This window comes from Eleutherodactylus coqui, chromosome 4, assembly GCF_035609145.1.
Source record: "Eleutherodactylus coqui strain aEleCoq1 chromosome 4, aEleCoq1.hap1, whole genome shotgun sequence".
Taxonomy (NCBI): Eukaryota; Metazoa; Chordata; class Amphibia; order Anura; family Eleutherodactylidae; genus Eleutherodactylus; species Eleutherodactylus coqui.
In genome coordinates this window covers 275,094,387-275,115,252 of record NC_089840.1, presented here as the reverse complement: position 1 = coordinate 275,115,252, position 20,866 = coordinate 275,094,387, and the positions used below count along the sequence as shown (strand labels likewise).

At 45.0% G+C, this 20,866-nt stretch overlaps 1 protein-coding gene across 2 annotated transcripts in view; it reads right to left on the bottom strand.

Moving 5' to 3' along the window:
- The window catches only part of LOC136624358 (zinc finger protein 182-like), a 71,357-nt gene that overhangs the window by 46,649 nt on the left and 3,842 nt on the right, over nt 1-20,866 (bottom strand). Inside the window, exon 4 of one of the 2 annotated variants that reach the window (XM_066598320.1) lies at nt 17,924-19,713. The exons of the other annotated variant lie outside the window; for it this stretch is intronic. Within the exon in view, the coding sequence (XP_066454417.1) occupies nt 18,377-19,713 (1,337 nt within the window). The 3' untranslated portion in view covers nt 17,924-18,376. Of the gene's footprint in view, nt 1-17,923; nt 19,714-20,866 lie in introns of those variants that run through there. 2 annotated transcript variants of the gene reach the window in all.

Below are 20,866 nucleotides of genomic sequence, written 5' to 3'. Positions count from 1 at the left end.
CAACGTGTGCTTGGCAGGCAGGCAGTCCATTTTTGTCTGGGATATTGGAATATAAGGACACCAAATCTATACTGGCCAGGATGGCACCATCTGGGAGCGGACTTATAGTTGACACTTTGTTCAGTAGGTCCATGGTGTCCTGAAAGTAAATGAGAGTGGAGGGAGAGACGGGGAAAATAATAATATCTCTTTATAGAAAACCCAATTCAGGTAATACCATATTACGTGCCAATAGTTGCCATCCCATGCAAACAATCAAAGCAATACCAGTGGGGAAGCTAGCGAGAGCCAAACTTTTCTGCACTAAGAGAAAAGATTATACAGTCTCAGAAAGTGAAATATGTGAAAGATTGGAGGAAAAAGGGTACAAAAATGGATGCTGGAAAGGTCAAGGAAAAGGGTCCAATCGGTGGATAGAACCGATCTGTTAAGGGATAAGCAGGTTAATAAACAATTGCAGATTCATAGACTAGTTCAGTTAAATTAAAAAATATATTTTTTGCATACCTTCCCATCTTAAAACAGGATATGACATTAAAATCTATTTTGGAAGGGGGTGTACAACGTGTGCCAGGGCGTAACACAAATCTAGCAAATAAACTATCACATAGTCATTTAGAAAAGACCAGTCGCTCACGATGCTTGCTGTCGTAAAACGGCTTCTTCTGATGTTGGGGAGTCAGGTGCGGAGCATGTAAGTTTGCCATCAATACAAAATGCAATTTTGGAGCAGATAGAAAAGCGGAATATAAAACTAATTCTTTAAATAACTCTGATACTATTTATGTTGCGCCAAAGTTTATGCAGGCTGTACCACGAAGAAATAAAAAACCAGGATCATGGAACATTGTAGAGATATCAATCATAAAAATAACAGATCTGTGTAGTCAAACACCTTTTGGTTTGCCATAATGGTAATCTTGAGCCAATCATGTTCTAAAGCATAGAAGCAGTGACAGGGATAAACAGAGGAGGCAATATGAAGAAGAAAGTTATAGAAAGACAGGCATTCTGAATCCTCAAATTAGACAAAAGGTATCCTACAGGAATGGACTATAGAACTGATCTATTGTATATGTATATTAAAGAAGTAAAGGGAAGTAGAAGGAAAGGGGAAAGAAAAGGAAGGAGAAAGAAATGAAGGAGAAGGAAGAAAAAGGGAGAGGGGAAGAAAGGAAAGGAATATATATATATTGTTTTTGCTGTCTTTTTGTTGTGTTTTTCCAGTGATATTATGATCTCATTTTCTGCTTATGGAGGTAGGATGCTGTGGACTAGCCTATTACACCGATGATGTCTTATATTGTTCCAAATAGGTTGAATAATAGAGATGAGCGAGCACCAAAATGCTTTCTGCGATGCTCGAGGGTTCGTTTCGAGTAACAAACCCCAATGAAGTCAATGGGCGACTCGAGCATTTTTGTATATCGCCGATGCTCGCTAAGGTTTTCATTTATGTAAGGCACTCCTTAGCTAAGCACCACACTACCTCCAACCAAGCGCAAGCACAGCCTGCAGGACACACCGCTGCCTCTTCTCTTGGGTTACATGCTGCCCAACCCCCCCGCACGACCCTGCGTCCGCAGCGCACACAAAAGTGTCTCTGCGCAGCCTTCAGCTGCCCTCATGCCACACGCTGGCTGCATAGCCACACCACCCTCATGTCTATTTATAAGTGCGTCTGCCATGAGGAGGAACCGGAGGCACACACTGCAGAGGGTTGGCAGGGCCAGGCAGCGACCCTCTTTAAAAGGGGCGGGGCGATAGCCCACAATGATGTAGAGAATCAATGAGAAATTGACGTTTGATCTTCATTCCAATCTTGTGCCACCTCCGTCAGGAGCTGCAAACGTGGGTATGAGTTACATAGCTATGGGGAATCCATATGCCCACACAGTATTCATTCTGTCTAGGTGTCGCATAGCTCAATCGACACCGCAAGGGGAAAGCCATCTGCACTCTGCCTCCCACCCAAGTCAGTCAGTGTCTTTGTGCAAGACAGGTCAAACACTGCGATAGGAACTAAGTGTGCAGTAACAGCATAGGTGGGTCCTAGGCAACCCAAGACATGAACAGTAAATAAATCAGAGCGGCCAAACATGGCAGACTTGCACCGCGCCGACAACATAGGCCTCGGCCCACAGCTTCAGCAATCTTAGGCATGAAGCGGACTTCGATGCTAGTTCATCTGCGACGGGCTCATTAAATCAGTTAGCTTTCCTTTCACCGCTCCAATGACTGGATTAGCCAGGAAAAAGTTGCACAGCCCCAACCTGGTGCAGTTGCAGCCCCCCCCCCGGACATAGGCTTCGGCCAACCGCTTCAGCAATTGTAGGGAGAAAGTGGACTTTCACAGCACCCAGGACATGGGCCTCTGCACAAATCCTCAGCAATCGCGGGCCTAGAACGGACTCCAATGCCAGCATAGCTGTGAACGTCTCATTAGCGCTGTATCGCTCCTCTTGTCTGTCCCAATGCAGTGCCCCAGATAGCTGAGCTAACGTGAGATAAAGTACAGGTTGGCTTCGGCCCACACTCCATGCCCTAGTCAGGCTGGCCTTTTTTCATAGTCACAGGCAGGTACAACTCCGCTATGGGAAGTCTGTGTGCACCCACAGCATGGGTCACCATATGCCATGGCAACCCACTCACCCTCCACGTCTACATGGTTCTCCCATGGGGGGCTTTCAAATGCCGCAATCAACATTGATTGTGTCATGTAAGGTGTTAACTGTTGGCATTGATGTTCTCACCGATCCCTGCTGCTGCAACGGGAGGCCAGCTGGATGAGAACATCACCCAGTGTGTACATGTAAGCCCCGGAGCAAGAAAGGGCTAACCAGGGGGATTTATGATGCTATAGAGGCCTTGTACCATCTCCTATGTACATCCCAGACTCCCCAGAGGAGCGTTACATGGCCGCTAATCTCCTGCACCTCCCAAGTGTCTCCACAAGGGGAAGCTGTGACCCCCACATACCTCCACCTGCCGCCGGACAGGAGCCGTGGGGTTGTTCTGTGCTTACAGGACCTGTGATGATGTCACCATCATGTGATCAGTGTGTGGGAGGAGACAAGGGGGTCACATGACCAGGTCTCTTTGCTCAGTGGATGCAGGACTCTGCTGTGTGAGGATGTATTCAGAGAGTGGAGCAGAGCCGAGCGTGTGTGAGACGGAGGAGCGGAGCCGAGCGTGTGTGAGACGGAGGAGCAGAGCCGAGCGTGTGTGAGACGGAGGAGCAGAGCCGAGCGTGTGCGAGACGGAGGAGCAGAGCGTGTGTGAGACGAATGAGTTGCGCCAAGTGAGTGTAAGTCACGGGTGTAGAGCCGAGAGTGTGCGAGACGGAGGAGCGGAGCCGAGCATGTGAGAGACGGAGGAGCGGAGCCGCACGTGTGTGTAATGTACATGTGGGGGACTATATATGTGTGTATAATGTATATACTGCGGCTTGTTGGCCACGACGGTGTTTCGGTACGTTAGCCATGATCTGAAGGCTGACTGGTCGCTCGGCTCCTATGCAGGTTGCTGCTGACACTCTGTGAGGGGTTTCCTGCTGCTGTCGGCACCCATATAGATGCATGTTGGTATTTCCCTCAGTCCCCCTCCTCCTCTGAGAGGTTTATTAGATGGTTTCTCCTCTGGTCCATCAGCAGGTACGGACGGCTGTATATTCTCTGTACTGCACCTTTCTTTCTCTGTTATTCCTACCCTCTGCTATTCCTATAGTAAAAACACCTGTGGCAATGTCAGAGGCACTAACAATAATTACATCACCTGTGCAATACTGAGGATATCTAGAAAACTTGACCTGTTTGGGATCCTAAGGACTGGAGTTGAGAAACACTGCCCTGTTAAGGGCCAGCTCCTCATGCCTAGCTCCTCATCTGCCTCCTGACTTTTAACGCTCACCTCCTCCCTTGGCCTAACATGACTCTCAGACTCCACCACTCACAGAGATGACAACACTCTCGATTTAATCTTCCTTCGCCTCTGCTTTGCCTCCCACTTTACTCCCAAACCTCCTATCTTTCTCCATCAGGCACCCTTGCATTACCAATGACCCTCCCATCTATTGCACCTCTACGAACCTTCAGACCATCCACGCCCATCATTTCTCCGAGACCATCCAGTCCTCCCTGTCCGCTCTCTCTCTTCTCCTGCCCTAACCTGGCAGCTGAACGCTACAACACCACCCTCAGATGTGCTGTCAACCACATACCATGGCAACCTTGAATCACGTGCCAAATGCGCTTCATCTGGCGGTGCTCTAGGTGCACCGAACGGCTGTGAAGAAAATCAAAGCTGCCCACAGACTTCCTCCATTTCAAAGTCATGTTTAAAACTTATAACACAACCCTTCACCACGCCAAACAAGTTTATTTTACCTCCCTTGTCCCCTCACTATCCCACAACTCTAAACGACTCTTCAGCACCTTCCTCTCCCTCTTCAGCCCCTAAGAAGAGGCCCCCATGACGGATCTTAGTGCTAGAGAACTAGCCACCTATTTCAAAGAAAAAAATCAACAGAAATCTCAGAAAACGGTACTGCTAGCCCCAATTCCAGTCCCATCTGCATTGCATCTATCAGCCATCCACTCTCAATGTTAGAACCAACGACACAGGAAGAAGTCTCCAGGCTGCTCTCTGCCAGTTGCCCCAACACCTGTGCTAGTGACCCTTTCACCTCCTCCGGTTCCTTTCCCCAGCTGTCATTACCCACTTCACCACCATTTATAACCTCTCCCTAACCTCTGGCACTTTTCCCTCCTCATTCAAACACTGTATCATATCCCCTCTGCTAAAAAAACAAGCCCTTGACCTGACTGACGCTGCCAACTACCGACCTGTCTTAAACCTCCCCTTCATCTCCAGATTACTAGAATATCTTGCTTACTCCCGCCTCACATGCTTTCTCCCCGATAGCTCTCCTAGACCTCCTCCAGTCCAATTTCCACCCTCTATACTCAACTGAAATCGCCCTCACAAAAGTATCAAATGACCTGATGACAGCAAAGTTTAGAGGCGACTACTCCCTACTAATCCTCCTTGACCTCTCTGCTGCATTTGACACTGTCGACCTTGACCACCTCCTCACTATTCTCGGCTCTATTGGTCTAAAGGACACTGCGCTCTCCTGGTTCTCCTCCTACTTCTCTGACAGCTCTTTCAGTATCTCCTTTGCTGGCTCCATTTCCTCTCCGCTTCCTCTCACTGTCGGGGTACTCAGGGCTCAGTCCTTGGTCCCCTTCTCTTCTCTATCTACACAGCCCCAATTGGACAAACCATCTGAAAATTTGGCCGCCAATACCATCTAAACTCTGACGACACCCAACTATACACCTTCTCCCATGAGATCTCTGAACCATTCCAAAATATCACCAACTGTGTGTCTGCTTTCTCTTACACTATGTCCTCCCTTTTTCTCAAACTTAACCTCTCTAAAACTAACCTTCTCATCTCTTTCTGGCTTCCAACTGACCTCCCCTCAACATCTCCATTCCAGTGTCTGGCACCATCATAACCCCCAGACAGTATGCCCACTGCTTTGCGGTCACACTGGGCTATGACCTCTCCTTTACCCCCCACATCCAATCTCTGGCCCAAACATGCCACATGCACTTCAGAAATATTGCTAAAATTCGATCGTTCCTGACCACAGACACTCTAAAGTTGTCGCCCAAATCCACTTCCAACTTGACTACTGCGACTCGCTATTCATTGGCCTTCTCTGTACCAAACTCTTCCCCCTCCAATTCATACTAAACACGGCAGCTAGGCTGATTTTACTGTCCAGACGTTTTTCAGACACCTCTGCACTATGCCAGTCACTGATTGGCTGACCATCCACTGCAGAACTAAATTTAAACTCCTCTCCATCACCCACAAAGCTCTCCATGGTGCCACACTGTACATTGCTTTCCTCTTGTCCATGCATCACCCAGCCCGCACACCCTGACCGCAAACACACTCAAACTAAGCACTCCTCTAATACAAACCTCACATGCTCACCTAAAGGACTTTACCAGAACAGCACCCATCCCCTTAATTGCTCTATCTCAAGACATCCGGATAATTCCCGATGCATCAAATTTTAGACACGCCTTAAAAACACACCGCTTCAGGGAGGCAAACCAAACCTGACCTAGTCCCCCTGCCCCTCCCCACGGCTCCGCACACCTTCCACCCTGCTTATTGCATATGATCTCTACCCCTACACCCCCTTATTGCCCTACCCCGTTTACCTCCTAATAAGCGATTTACACATGTAATTCCCATACCTCCTGTGTTCCCCATGCCTTACATCCTCCTGCATCACCCCCACCTCGTTGACTTCAAACTGATTGTATATCACATGTAATTGTTGTATTGTCTATGTTCTTCCTTGCTTGAAAGTGCTACGGAACAAGTTGGTGCTATACACATAAAGATTGTTATTTTTATTAGTGCAATTAGTGCTGTTCAATATACTGTGGATGCCATATTAAGTGTAGTTGGTATGACCTCTAAGAAAACAACAAAAGCTACACACATGACAAGGTGTTCCAAATGCTGACTCTGCTTTATTGTAATTTCACACAATTTTCTATACAACAAATAGGTCTCCAGATAAAACAGAAAAGGGGGGCTAACAAAGCCAAACACAGTTACTGTAAGGACTATGGACGTGGAACCACTGTGTTAACCTACCGGGTAAGTGATGATCCAGTCCAGCACTGTTCACAGCCGACACCAGCGTGGAAGGTAAGATACCTGTTTTACGAACCCCTCATGCAGATGGAAACTAGGGAAGGTATCTTGCCCTGAACTAATAACCAGGAGGGGAGACCCCTGCCTATAAGTGGAGCACTCGTCCCGATAAGAACGACCCCATGGTCTTCTTTTAGTTGCTGACTGACCCTGGCAGGACAGAGAACCTTATAAAAATAAACGACAGAACAATACCGGGACATAAAGGAACAAAGGAGGTACAAACTGCCAGGGATGAACAGAGAGGCAGACTCACGAGAGTGACAGACAGATGGATACACAAACGGAAAACACGAGCAGGTAGCAAGGAAACAAGGTAACTGCAAAAGCAGCAGCTGAACATGAAGTAAAGGAAACTAAAGTCACATATAATAATAATACATATTCTGCAGCGCTTACATAGACAGGGGGAATACTGAAAGACAAAAAAATACAAAAATTACGGAACCACAGTTACATAATCAGTTGATGGAAACAATAGGGGTGCGGGTCCTGCTCCAACGAGCTTACATACTACAAGTAATGGGGTGATACAGAGGGTGAAGGGCTGAAGATGTGCACGGTATGGCGAGCTGGAGAGTGAGGGATGCTATACACATAGAGAATGGTCAGACATTTGGCCGTGTGATTGCAGAATCGGTATGACTACAGGAGCGGTTTATGATGGCTGCATGTTATCAGGCAGAGTATAGAGGGGTTTGTTTAGGGTATGCGGTATGCCTCCCTGAAGAGGTGCGTTTTTAGAGCACACCTGAAGTTCTGCGAGTCCTGGATTGCTCGGGTAGCCTTTGGTAGTGCGTTCCAGAGGACTGGTGCTGCTCTGGAGAAGTCTTGGAGGCGGGAATGAGAAGTTGAAATTAAAGGGGCGCTCAGTCTGGTTTTGTTAGCAGAGCGGAGAGCCCAGACTGGGTGATGGATTGAGATGAGGAAGGCGATATAGGGGGGCGCTGCACTGTGGAGGGCTTTGTGGATGAAGGTAGTGAGTTTAAATTGAATTCTGTATTTAATGGGCAGCCAGTGCAGTGACCGGCACAGGCCAGAGGCGTCGATATAGCATCTGGACAGGAAGATGAGCCTGGCTGCCGCATTCAGGATGGATTGGAGAGGGTAGAGTCTGGTGCAGGGGAGGCCGATCAGCAATGAGTTGCAATAATCGAGCTGAGAGTGGATGAGGCAACAATAAGCGTTTTTAGCATGTCTACAGTGAGAAAAGAGCGGATTCTTGTGATGTTCTTAAGGTGCAGCTGACATGTTCGGGCGAGACATTGGATGTAGGGGGTAAGTGATAGATCAGAATCGATTATGACCCCAAGGCAGCATGTTGTTTAGGTGGCGCCACACACTGAGATTGTGATGTCAGGATGAGGTCAGTTAGTGGAGGGTGGAAATACCAGTAAGTCAGTTTTAGAGAGGTTTAGTTTTAGGTAGAGAGAGGACATAGTGTTAGAGACAGCAGACAGACAGACATGTTTTGGAGGAAAGGTGTAGAGATGTCACGGGAAGGAGGTATAGCTGGCTGTCGTCAGCATACAGGTGGTATTGGAGGCTAAGTCTCCTGATGGTTTGTCCAATAGGGGCTGTGTAAATAGAGAAAAGGAGGGGGCCGAGGACGGAGCCTTGGGGGACCCCCAACAGCAAGGGGAAGAGAAGGGGAGGGAGAGCAACCAAAGGAGACTGAAAGAGCAGTCAGATAGGTAGGAGGAGAAACAGGAGAGAGCAGTCTCCTTTAGACCGATGGAGCGAAGCATACTGAGGAGGAGTTTACCGGTCAACAGTGTCAAATGCTGTGGAGAGATCGAGGAGGATCAGTAGGGAGTAATCGCCCCTCGATTTGGCTGTCAGTAGGTCATTGGAGTTTCTGTCGAGTGTTGGGGTCGGAAGCTAGACTGTAGGGGGTCTAGGAGAGAGTTCTCTGATAGATAGCTTACAAGACGGGAGGAAACTAGGCGTTCTGGTAGTTTGGAGATGAAGGGGAGATTGGAGATGGGTTGGTAGTTGGCAGCATCAGTCACGTCAAGAGTTGGCTTCTTTAGCAGTGGGGATATGATGGCGTGTTTGAAAGAAGAGGGAAAGATGCCAGAGGTCAGAGAGGTTGAATATAGTGGTGAGATGGGAGATGACCACTGGGGGGAGGTGGAGGAGATGTGAGGGGAGAGGGTTGCTAGCGCAAGTGGTGGGGCAAGCAGAGAAGAGCAATTTGGAGACTTCCTCTGTCATTGGTTTGAGTACAGACAGTGAGCAGGAGCTAGATGCAGTGCTGACAAGACTAGGGTCAGGGCTAGTCTGGGATTGGGAAGTTATTTCCTGACGGATGTCATCAATTTTCTCTTTGAAGTAAGCAGCCAACTCTACAGCACTGAGATCTGTCACAGGGGACTGCGCTTTAGAGGCGAGAAGGGAGTGAAAAGTATCAAAGAGCCATTTAGGGTTGTGCGATAGTGAGGAGACGAGAGGGGTGAAGTAGACTTGCTTGGCGTGGTGGAGGGTGAGGTTGTAGGTTTTGAGCATGAATTTGTAGTGGAGGAAGTATGTGGACGTTTGCGACTTCCTCCACAGCCGTTCAGCACTTCTAGAGCACCGCCAGATGAAGCGTGTTTGAGGCGTGAGCCAGGGTTGCCCTATTCTACATCGGATGGCTCGGGTCATGGGGGGCACCGCTTCATCCAGGGCATGTTTGAGAGCGGTGTTGTAGTGAGCGGCAGCCAGGTTGGGGCAGGAGAGGAGAGAGATAGGGGACAGAGAGAACTGTAGGGATTCAGCAAAGTCCTGGGTGTGAATGGCCTTAAGGTTCCTGTAGGTACAGTAGGTAGGTGGATCTGGAGAGATGTTAGGGAGCGTGACGGAAAGAAAGGAGATTATGATCTGAGAACGGGAGAGGGGAGTTAGTGAAATTGGAAGCAGGGCAGAGACTGAGGAAGACCAGATCAAGAATGTTTCCATCCCTGTGAGTGGGAGAGGCTGTGAGTGCCGCTTCCCCCCCCACTCCATGCCGCTTCTCCGCCCCCACTCCATGCCGCTTCTCCGCCCCCACTCCATGCCGCTTCTCCGCCCCCACTCCATGCCGCTTCTCTGGCCCCACTCCATGCCGCTTCCCCCCTCCACTCCATGCCGCTTCCCCCACCCTCCACTCCATGCCGCTTCCCCCACCCTCCACTCCATGCCGCTTCCCCCCCCACTCCATGCCGCTGCCCCCCCCCACTCCATGCCGCTTCCCGTCCCCACTCCATGACGCTTCCCGTCCCCACTCCATGACGCTTCCCGTCCCCACTCCATGACGCTTCCCGCCCCCACTCCATGACGCTTCTCCGCCCCCACTCCATGACGCTTCTCCGCCCCAACTCCATGCCGCTTCTCCGCCCCAACTCCATGCCGCTTCTCCGCCCCCACTCCATGCCGCTTCTCCGCCCTCACTCCATGCCGCTTCTCCGCCCTCACTCCATGCCGCTTTTCTCCCAACCTCCATTCCGCTTCTCACCCCCCTCATTGCTGCTTATCCCACCCTGAACTCCATGCCACTTCTCTCCCCCCTCCCCATGCCGCTTCTCCCCCTGTCCATGCTGCTTCTCTCCCCCTAACACGCCACTATAGACATGCTCGCCAGACTATGAGCGTCGCTTAGCAATAGTTGAATCTGCATAACGGCTCTGCTGGCTAAAAGCACTGCTATATTTAACATGGGTCACTGAATGTACACACCACAAATTTTTAGATTTTATGGCCCTGGTCAGCATCTAAGGAATTGAATGACACCAAAATCATCCCCCTACATACCAACAAACATTTAATCGTATAGAATGACATATCAAGCATACAAAGCATTGAATTTATACATCTAAACAGCAGTACATAATGTATAAAGCCCACCTTACCACCTACACCTGACACATGTTTCGTCCCAAGCTTCCTCAGGGGGTCAGGAGATTCAATGCTTTTATATGCTTGATGTGTCATTTTACATGATTAAATGTTTGTTGATATATCATTTTCCATACATGCATTTTTTGAGCATATATTTAATTTTATGAAGTTGCTTCCGCATGTCTGCTGCACATTATAGACTCATCTCTGTCGTATTGTAAAATCTTTTAAATTGTAATGAATAAAATATAGAAAAGTTTTTTTGTGGAAGTTTTGCGTGCTGACCTATTATTTTTGGATTGATTGAGCGGCAGAGTGTGTGCTGCTGGTTGTGAGATGCAACCGTGATTTATTATATTACATTGTATTATCAACTGTAGACAAAGTTTGTTGAATATGACCAGGCCTGATGTTCACAAGGGTTTTGTAAAATGGTATTAAAGCTTCTTGAATCTCCAGGTTACATGACTGAGCGTGGGAGCGTGATGACGTCATTTCTGACATCCCACACCACCTACGCATGCGCAGTACATTACTATTAGTTGGTGGAATGCTTTTTTGCATTCTAAATGGCGGCCTACTTGTCACACACATCACAATCAGCATCAGAAGACGTGCTGGCACTGCTCTACACCACACTACTGGGGAACTCATTTGAAAAACAGCTAATTCCTCTAATATGTGTATATTTTGTACCATCATTTTGCTTGCAAAAGGCACACTTTATATGAAATGCATTGCAAGAGTTGTTCTAAACTTTATTGTGCAGATGTATTCATCAGACTCGCCTGTCAAGTTACTTTTCATATATTTACTTTTTACATAAACTTTATTAATATTAAAACGGAAGATCCCTCACTGGGAACACGTTTGGTAAACCATTTTTTTATTCCAATTCTGGATAAAGAAATCTTTACAAGCGTGGAGAAACATTGTTTCTCTTTTTTTTTACTACTTTTTGACATGGTGCAAGGAAATGACTCGGCAGAATATCCTGCTCTGCAGAACATTCTCCTTACTAACATAGCCAAAATTAGACTGAAATACAAACTAAATCATACAAGATATAATTTCCCTCACATTTTCCCCCCTTTTGTGACCAATTCTGTACTGTCCTTTATTATACTAAGGGCCTGCCCCTATTCACTGGGACCTAACTATCCCTCTGCCATGGAACTAACCCTAGTGGTAGATATGTCCATGCCTCGATTACCTACCCTTATTTGCTACCATTTCCTTTCCTACCTGAAGAGTTTTATAAGACAGTCAGGGATGGAACACAACATTTTACTCAGATACATAATCTTGTTGGAGGTTACTGTACCCCGGCCCCGGGGACGGTTGAATATAGCGAAGATATACTGATCTAGTGAGTTTCCAAACATTCTTTTTTTACTTACATTGCACAGATAAGGTACACATCATATAATCAATCTAATAATACCATATACAGCAAAACATAACAGCAGTATTTGAAAAATAGCCAGTTGTATACCCATGAACCACCCTTAAATAGATTTTAACCAGTTACCTGGATTAAAAATTGAGAAAGTGTCATTCCACCAGAAGTCTTTTTTTTCCTCATAGCTTTTCTAGGCATTTATCTCCCATTTCCTGGATTATCTGGATATTGGCTCTGATCTGCATGTTACCCTTAAGATCTATGTAATGGCAACAGGTAACTCCTATTATTTGACACAGTCCACCCTGGGCAGCAGTTAGATAATCTAGTACTATTGTGTGTTGGTGGGTGACCACAATTATCTGGGATTGTATTTGATTTGTCTGATTAACCAACCCTAGAACAGCAAATATCTGGTTACCGAGATAATCTGTGGCCTCCACCAATTTATTCCACATCTGCATGATCATTGGGTAGATAAATATTGTACTGAAAAATTTATTTTCTGCACTCATAGATACCACATGAGGGTTACTATTTGGTCTAGGCATGCTGTCTGCTGCTCTTCTAAAAAGAGCATGTTTAGGAATGTCCATATATGAGAGGCCATCATGTAAAATTATTAATATGGCAAGTGAAAGCTGAGCAAGGGTGCACAGGCCTGTTTTACCTTGTGGGAGCCTTTTATAAGCTTCATGTCCACAATTAATGTGGACGCTTGGTGGGAGTTCAAGGACAGATTTATTGTAAACTGCTGCCAACCATACCGTCAAGACAACTTCCAGTGCTTTTCTTTGATTCACAGGAGTACGGCCTGCAACCAAGTCCTGCACTGGCTGAAACTCCTATACACCCAAATCTTTTGTTTGTTCTACCATTACAGTCATATTAAGGGGAAATCTGATTTGGAGACAGGAACAGTTGGTTGCCGAGGGATAGCAGGCCACCGGGGTTTCGTTTGTGGAACAGAGTTTGGCTTTTTCCTAGTCTTCCATTAGGAATAGACAGATTTAATACCAAACACGGATCCTGAAACCAAGCAGCAACAGGAAGTGGTACTTCCTATACCTTGTGTTTTGTTACTACATTTTCAATTAAATACCACAAAAACCCTTACGTTCGAAATGTCTACGCATGGCATTGTTTTTGCTGAAATGGGACTGTGTGTGCAAATCCAGCAATTTCTGAGTTTTTGACTATCAGAGAGAACTACTCACTAGTACTCCTTAACCCTTTCCAATCCACTGTCTGATGTCTGAAGACATTCTGATTGAAGGCTGTGCAGCTCCGATGTCGGATGACGTCCGTCAGGGTATTCTTACTGTATATTACTGGAGGCTCCGTTGTCAGGGGCCTCTCCAGTATGTCCCATACCGCAGTACTGGCTCTGGCCAGCAGACAGCACCATTGTATAATGGCAGAAAGAGAAAGCCCCTTAGGAAACCCTGAATCCAAAATTGGATTGCAAAGGGTTAATGTTTTACGAACTTGTTGTCACAGTCCTTTTTGAGGACTCCATTCAATACTTTTACATTTTGGTCAAAAAACAATATCAAGACAACACCAAACTGGCTGGCGTGGAACGAATTCTGTTTCTGTTTGAGCTTTACAGAAATAGAAGTCTATTGCAACACTTGGTATGGTCAATATTTTGAGGACAATTCAGTCATCTGAAAGCAAACTTATACGACTCCTTAAAGGGGTTGTCCCACGAAAGCAAGTGGGGTTAAGCACTTCTGTATGGCCATATTAATGCACTTTGTAATATACATCGTGCATTAAATATTGGCCATACAGAAATTATACACTTACCCCCTCCGGTGTTGGCGTCCCCGTCTCTATGGCACTGACCGAAACCTTCTTCTCCTTCCATTAGACATGCTTGCGCAGTCTGCTCTTCTGTTCTGTTGAATGGGGCCGCTCCAGCGTGCTCGCGCCGCACAGGTCTTCTGCGCATGTCCCTACTCTAGCAAGACACAAAACAGGCAGCACAGGACACCATTCACACAACAACACACTAGGGTTCACATGCCAAACACACTACCATATAGAACAGGACTGTTCACTCCTCATGTCTAGCCCCCTGTTCAGACATACAGAACTTGACACTGTTCACACCATATAAACAGAACAAGGCTATGCACACCTAATGTCTGGCCACATGCCAAACACTGGACTAGCCCATGTTCAAACGCATAACACAAGTACAGGCATGCAAAACCAACAAACCCTAGAGTGAAGGGATACCAGCTTCCTCTTGCAGAGGGAGGATATTTATCTGCAACCAGACTGGTGGTGATTGGCTAGCAGGAGAACACCACACCCAGCCAGCTCAATCATTCCACACTTGTGAGGCTGTGCTGCTAGAAACCAATGTAGCACAACAGATCCGAGCCAGCACAACCTAACAGTACCTTTTACCATAAAGAAAACTCCTCCAAACCATGCACGTGTACAGGATTTATCTAAAGAGGCCCTGACACCAAGGCAAAGATGGCAAAATGGGAGAGAGTAATGAATAGTACGCCTAAAAACAGGACCACTGCGCCTTACACAACCGGTCTCAGTCCCAGTAGCCTGCAAGTAAAACAAGTCTAAATGAATAAAATTAATTTTCAAACTTTAAGGAATGCCCTTTGTGTGATATATATATATATATATATATATTACACACATTTACTGAAATCGAAATACACTCTCTTCTAGGCTGGTCTGTGTCAGGGAGGGACAGAGTTGTTTCATACTTTTCTTCCCTGCCCTCTCCTTACATTACCTAGCTCCACCCCTGGTGTGCTTGTCCTCTGTTAGAGCATTTCTTTCACACTTCATATTCAGCAATCGAACAGTATACATACCATATAACACAATATAATTTGCACAAGGGTCCTTCACACCCCCACACACAAATTCACAAAAATAACAGATCCACATTATTTATGATCAGAATAGACAAATATTACATCCCCATTCTCTTGTGCAGCAAAATATAACACATTTTCACTTCACAAATCTTTTCACAGACAAGCAAGCACATTATAGGACAGAGCCCCACACTTTAGAACTTACTTCATCTCCCATAGAACAAAGAAAACTTATCTAGACAATTAATAGAACTGTATAACAAATTTCACTGTCAATTTTCAATAAAAACCTTCATCTGCTTTAATGAGCAAGTAGTCGGGGCACGTTGGATCTATTGCATGTGGGGGTGCATGTTGTCTGTATCCACTCCTGCAGCCTGTTAATCATATGTTGCAATGGTACTATGTGAAGACTTAAGGCTGGTTTACATGGGCAGATGATCGCTCAAAGATCGCTCAAACAACAATTTGAGTGACAGCTTTGAGCGATTATTTTGCATAAATCATTGGTATGTGATCATTGGTATTTAAGTAGCTACTCAGCTACCTAAATACTAATTAGGTGTGCAAATGAAGCCTTCCCTGAACACAGTTAATAGCCTGGGGCTATTATCTGAGTTCAGATCCTTTGTTCTCCAAGGGGAAACCATGCTATCAGCACTCCCCCATGGAGAACTACTGATAAAAGTGAACAACGATTTTTAGGTTGGACTGAATTAATGATCAGCCAGCTTTGCCCGAAAAGCAGACGATGGGCGCACATTTACATGCACCGATGATCGCTAAAACGATTGCCGATTAGCGACTTTTTTTTTAAGCAATCATTGTCTGGTGTAAATGGGCCTTTAGGCCTTAGTCACACGGGCGTTTTTTCGCGCGATTTGCGGATCGCATGACGGATGCGCATCCGCAAATCGCGTGACCGGGGCCCAAAAATCGCCCGAAAATCTGCTCCTAGCCGCGTTTCATTAGAAACGGGCCGGAGCTGTCCAGCGCATTGCATTCGATGGAGCCGGCAATACAGCCGGCTCCATTGAAAGCAATGCGCTACGGGCGAGCGCGGGATGAATTGTTGAGAAGGGCTTAAATATATAAGCCCTTTCCTGCAATTCATCCAGAAATGTGTAAAAAAAAAATATATATATATATATATATATATACTCACCTTGTTCCGGCAGACGGAGTTCATGAATTCATGAATGGGTGTGAGTGAGACCTGCCTCTGATTGGCTCAGCGCTGAGCCAATCAGGGGCAGGTCTGACTCACACCCCCTTCACACCCACTGCAGGCTGGCCGCGCTGAACTCCGTCTGCCGGGACAAGGTGAGTATATATATTTTTTTTATTTTAACACATTTCTGGATGAATTGCATGGAAGGGCTTATATATTTAAGAGATCCAACACCATCACATTGGTTTTCTGGGCCATTAGATTTTCCATCTGGCAAGCTTAGCCCACGAATCCAAGGCTCGCGTAGCCTCATTTTACGTCACAAATCAATCAAGCATCAAAAAAATTGGGGCTTTGTCTATAGCATCTCCTAGACAAAGTATCCTCTTGTAGGATTGTTTGTGGCGGCTTTGTTGGCAGCACTCTTCACTAAGCTCCTAAAGAACTGTGCCAGTGGCAAACGCTGTATGCATGTTTTGAGCATGCATCAGCATAAAATCTAAATCTAGGACATACATCTATGATATGAGACATCACCAACTGGGCTACACCAGACCGGCTACCGTGCATACCTTGCGGGACCTGGTCTTATGTAACCTATTCCATGAACCAATGTGGTGAATACTTTATACTCTCAACGAACCAACATTTGAGTTCACCGTAAAGTCCACACTCCTGATGAACTGCTAATATCTCGCGGAGAAACGCGTTGAGTCAAGAATTTCAAATCTATACATTAAAACAACATTTCCTAACTAAGTTTATTAGAGTGCAATACAATTGAGTATCATCTCGATCAAAGGTTTTACTCCAATGAGGAAATCTTTTTATCTTTATCGGTTGTGAAGTACACCATACTAACAGATAGCCTACGTATCTCTCATATTGAATTCGTGACAGAGAGACATTCTATAGAGCTATCAGAAAATTTTACGGAGTACTGTCCAACCCCGAAACATAGTTCTTTGTTTCGAGTGAAAACACACATTCTCAACCCACATTCTTGCTATCGTACACGTGTCGTTTTGTGTGTATACACTCACTGTACCCCTCCTCGAGGGATTTTAGAAACTATTTGTCGCCCACGAATGTCTTCTTATTTTAAAATACCCAATAAAGCTTACATGTTTTAATTTATCCTAACTGTGAAGGGTATGTTTACTATGGCAAGTGATTTTTGTCACAAGTCAGACACTTGTCCTACAGTATAATTGTTCCCTCTGCGTGACCCTAAAAACTCAGTCTTCACAGGGCAGGACCCACCTAAACCACATACACAGGTGTTTCTTCTGCGTGCCCCTAAAAACTCAGGCTTCACAGGGCAGGACCCACCTAAACAATCGGTCCCTCGTCAGGGATAGGGAACATATTACCAGTAGATTAGGGAACTTAGATCATAGAATATCCACACTAGGACAATTATTCAACCTATTGACACTATTATGGCCTTCAAACACATTGGGTTACACATTCATTCAAACCCAGACAACGAGACAGCTTGTTTGACAGGGTTCTTTGTCATATAAAATGAACCAAATTTAGACCTTAAATGAACCACTCAATATAAATGAACACACTTACCTAACTTTGACCAGACAGAATCACAGAGACACAATGAGGGATAAGAATAACAGTTTCTTACCAGCCAGCATGGTCCTGATTATGGGTCTGTGCATTCTGTCCGTTCGAGAGTAAGTCGGATCAGAGGTTCTGGTCACTTGGTCCCTGTTCAGGCGCCAGCTGTTACACCATAGGCCGAGCCCTTTCTGATTATCTTAAGCAGGGCTTCAGGTATATTCATACTTGAGAGGTATATACAGAGAGGTGGCAAATGTCACCAACAAAATTACTCCTAAGTTTACATGAAAATATGAGTCAATTGTTATTAGGCAAAAGACAATAGGACAAGTTAAACAATTTATTTCATCACAACTTATATGTTAAATCTTTGATACCTTATTGTATTCGTGTTTTGTCTATTACCCTTAAAGTTTCAATAAAAATCTTTTGAATACAAAACATTTCTCACATTCTCAACATGAAAATGGCTTCTCCCCTGTGTGAATTCTCAGATGAGTAACGACAGTTGATTTATGCATAAAACATTCACCACAATCTAAACATGTAAATGATGCATAAAACATTCACCACAATCTAAACATGTAAATGGATTTTTTGCCACATTCTGAACATAAAAATGGCTTCTTCCCTTGTGTGGGAATTCCCATATTCCTAACATGAATGTGGCTTCTCCTCTGTGTGTTTTTTCTAATGTTTAATAAGAACATATTTATGTGTGAAAAGATTTCCCATATTCAGAACATAAAAATATCTTCTCTACCTTGTGTGAATTCTCTGATGTAACACAAGACTTGATTTTCGGTTAAAACATATCCCACATTCAGAACATGAAAATGTCTTCTCCCCTGTGTGAGTTCTCTCATGTACAGCAAGATGTGATTTTCGTCTAAAACATTTCCCACATTCAGAACATGAAAATGGCTTCTCCCCTGTGTGAATTATCTGATGTAAAACAAGACTTGATTTTTGGTTAAAACATTTTCCACATTCAGAACAAGAATGGGGCTTTTCCCTCGTGTGAATTCTCTGATGTAACACAAGATTTGACTTTTTGTTAAAACATTTCCCACATTCAGAACATGAATATGGCTTCTCTCCTGTGTGAATTCTCTGATGTAAAACAAGACTTGACTTTTTGTTAAAACATTTCCCACATTCAGAACATGAATATGTCTTCTCTCCTGTGTGAATTCTCTGATGTAAAACAAGACTTGATTTATTGTTAAAACATTTCCCACATTCAGAACAAGAATGGGGCTTTTCCCTCGTGTGAATTCTCTGATGTAACACAAGATTTGATTTTAGCTTAAAACATTTCCCACATTCAGAACATGAATATGGCTTCTCTCCTGTGTGAATTATCTGATGTAAAACAAGACTTGATTTTTTGTTAAAACATTTCCCACATTCAGAACAAGAATGTGGATTCTCCCCTGTGTGAATTCTCTGATGTAACACAAGACTTGATTTTTGGTTAAACCGTTTCCCACACTCAGAACATGAATATGGCTTCTCCCCTGTGTGATTTCTCTGATGTAACACAAGATTTGATTTATTGTTAAAACATTTCCCACATTCAGAACATGAAAATGGCTTCTCCCCTGTGTGAATTCTCTGATGTAACAAAAGATTTGATTTTCGGTTAAAACATTTACCACACTCAGAACATGAATATGGCTTCTCCCCTGTGTGATTTCTCTGATGTAACACAAGATTTGATTTTTGGTTAAAACATTTCCCACATTCTGAACATGAATATGGCTTTTCCCCTGTATGAATTCTCTGATGTATCACTAGATGTGCTTGTTGGTTAAAACATTTCCCACATTCAGAACATGAATATGGCCTCTCCCCTGTGTGAACTCTTTGTTGTTCAACATCTGTTCCGTAAATTTTATTTTGTTTAACATTCTTCAATGAATCAGAAGATGAAACATGTTTAGAAGGATCAGAAGATAGATTTTTGCTGTGAAGGGCTGAGGGCATATTTGGGATAATAGCCGGCTTTTCATTTGTATCTTGTATGATACCAGGATCTTCCACTTCATAATCTGTTGATATCAGATGTCCTTTGGAGTTTCTAGTTTTGTAATCTGGCAAGAATAAAATGAATTTTTAATATTTTTGAATATAACATTACAATTATACTAATAGTTTATGACATTTGCATATAAATTGTTAAAGGTTTTTCCCATTTACATGAGCCACAATAATTTGTGGAGCGCCTAATCTACTGACAGCCATCCTAAAGGACCAATTATTTTAGCCAATAAGCTTATTTGTTGTGTTTTCCCATGCGTTGACGTTTAATTAGTACATACAGCTGGAGCTCTCAGCTGCTGATCTTATCCACGGCTCATACAGCTAGTAAGGTTACAGAGCACAGAAGCTTTAAGAAGAAAGTATCACACATTATTCAGGTTGTCCTGCACTGGACAAACAGTACAGGAATCACAGAGAAGTGCAACGTGTTTTGGAGTGTTTATAGACAGATTCACCTCCTTTTTCAAGCGTGGAACTAATAGATATAAAGCCTCTTACATTAAAAGCGAACCTAGAGGATCACTGGTGCCTGCAAACTCCTCATCCAAGTAAGTGCATCCTCTATTACTTTGTAAACTTTTCACTAATCACTAGGTGAATTGCTTACAGGGGTTGTCCCGCGCAGAAACGGTTTTTTGTTTTTTTTTAACCCCCCCCCCCCCCCCCCGTTCGGCGCGAGACAACCCCGATGCAGGGGTTAAAAAAACAAACCGGAGAGTGCTTACCTGAATCCCGGCGGTCCGGCGTCTTCATACTCACCTGCTGAAGATGGCCGCCGGGGTCTGCTCCCTCCGTGGACCGCAGCTCTTCTGTGCGCTCCATTGCCGATTCCAGCCTCCTGATTGGCTGGAATCGGCACGTGACGGGGCGGAGCTACACGGAGCCGGCATTCTGCACGAGCGGCTGCATTGAAGAGAGCAGAAGACCCGGACTGCGCAAGCGCGGCTAATTTGGCCATCGGAGGCCGAAAATAAGTCGGCACCATGGAGACGAGGACGCTAGCAACGGAGCAGGTAAGTATAAAACTTTTGATAACTTCTGTATGGCTCATAATTAATGCACAATGTTCATTACAAAGTGCATTAATATGGCCATACAGAAGTGTATAGACCCACTTGCTGCCGCGGGACAACCCCTTTAATATCAATGGATGACAGAAACTCCCATGGGCGCAATGACAGATCTCAACAACTCCACGCTGAA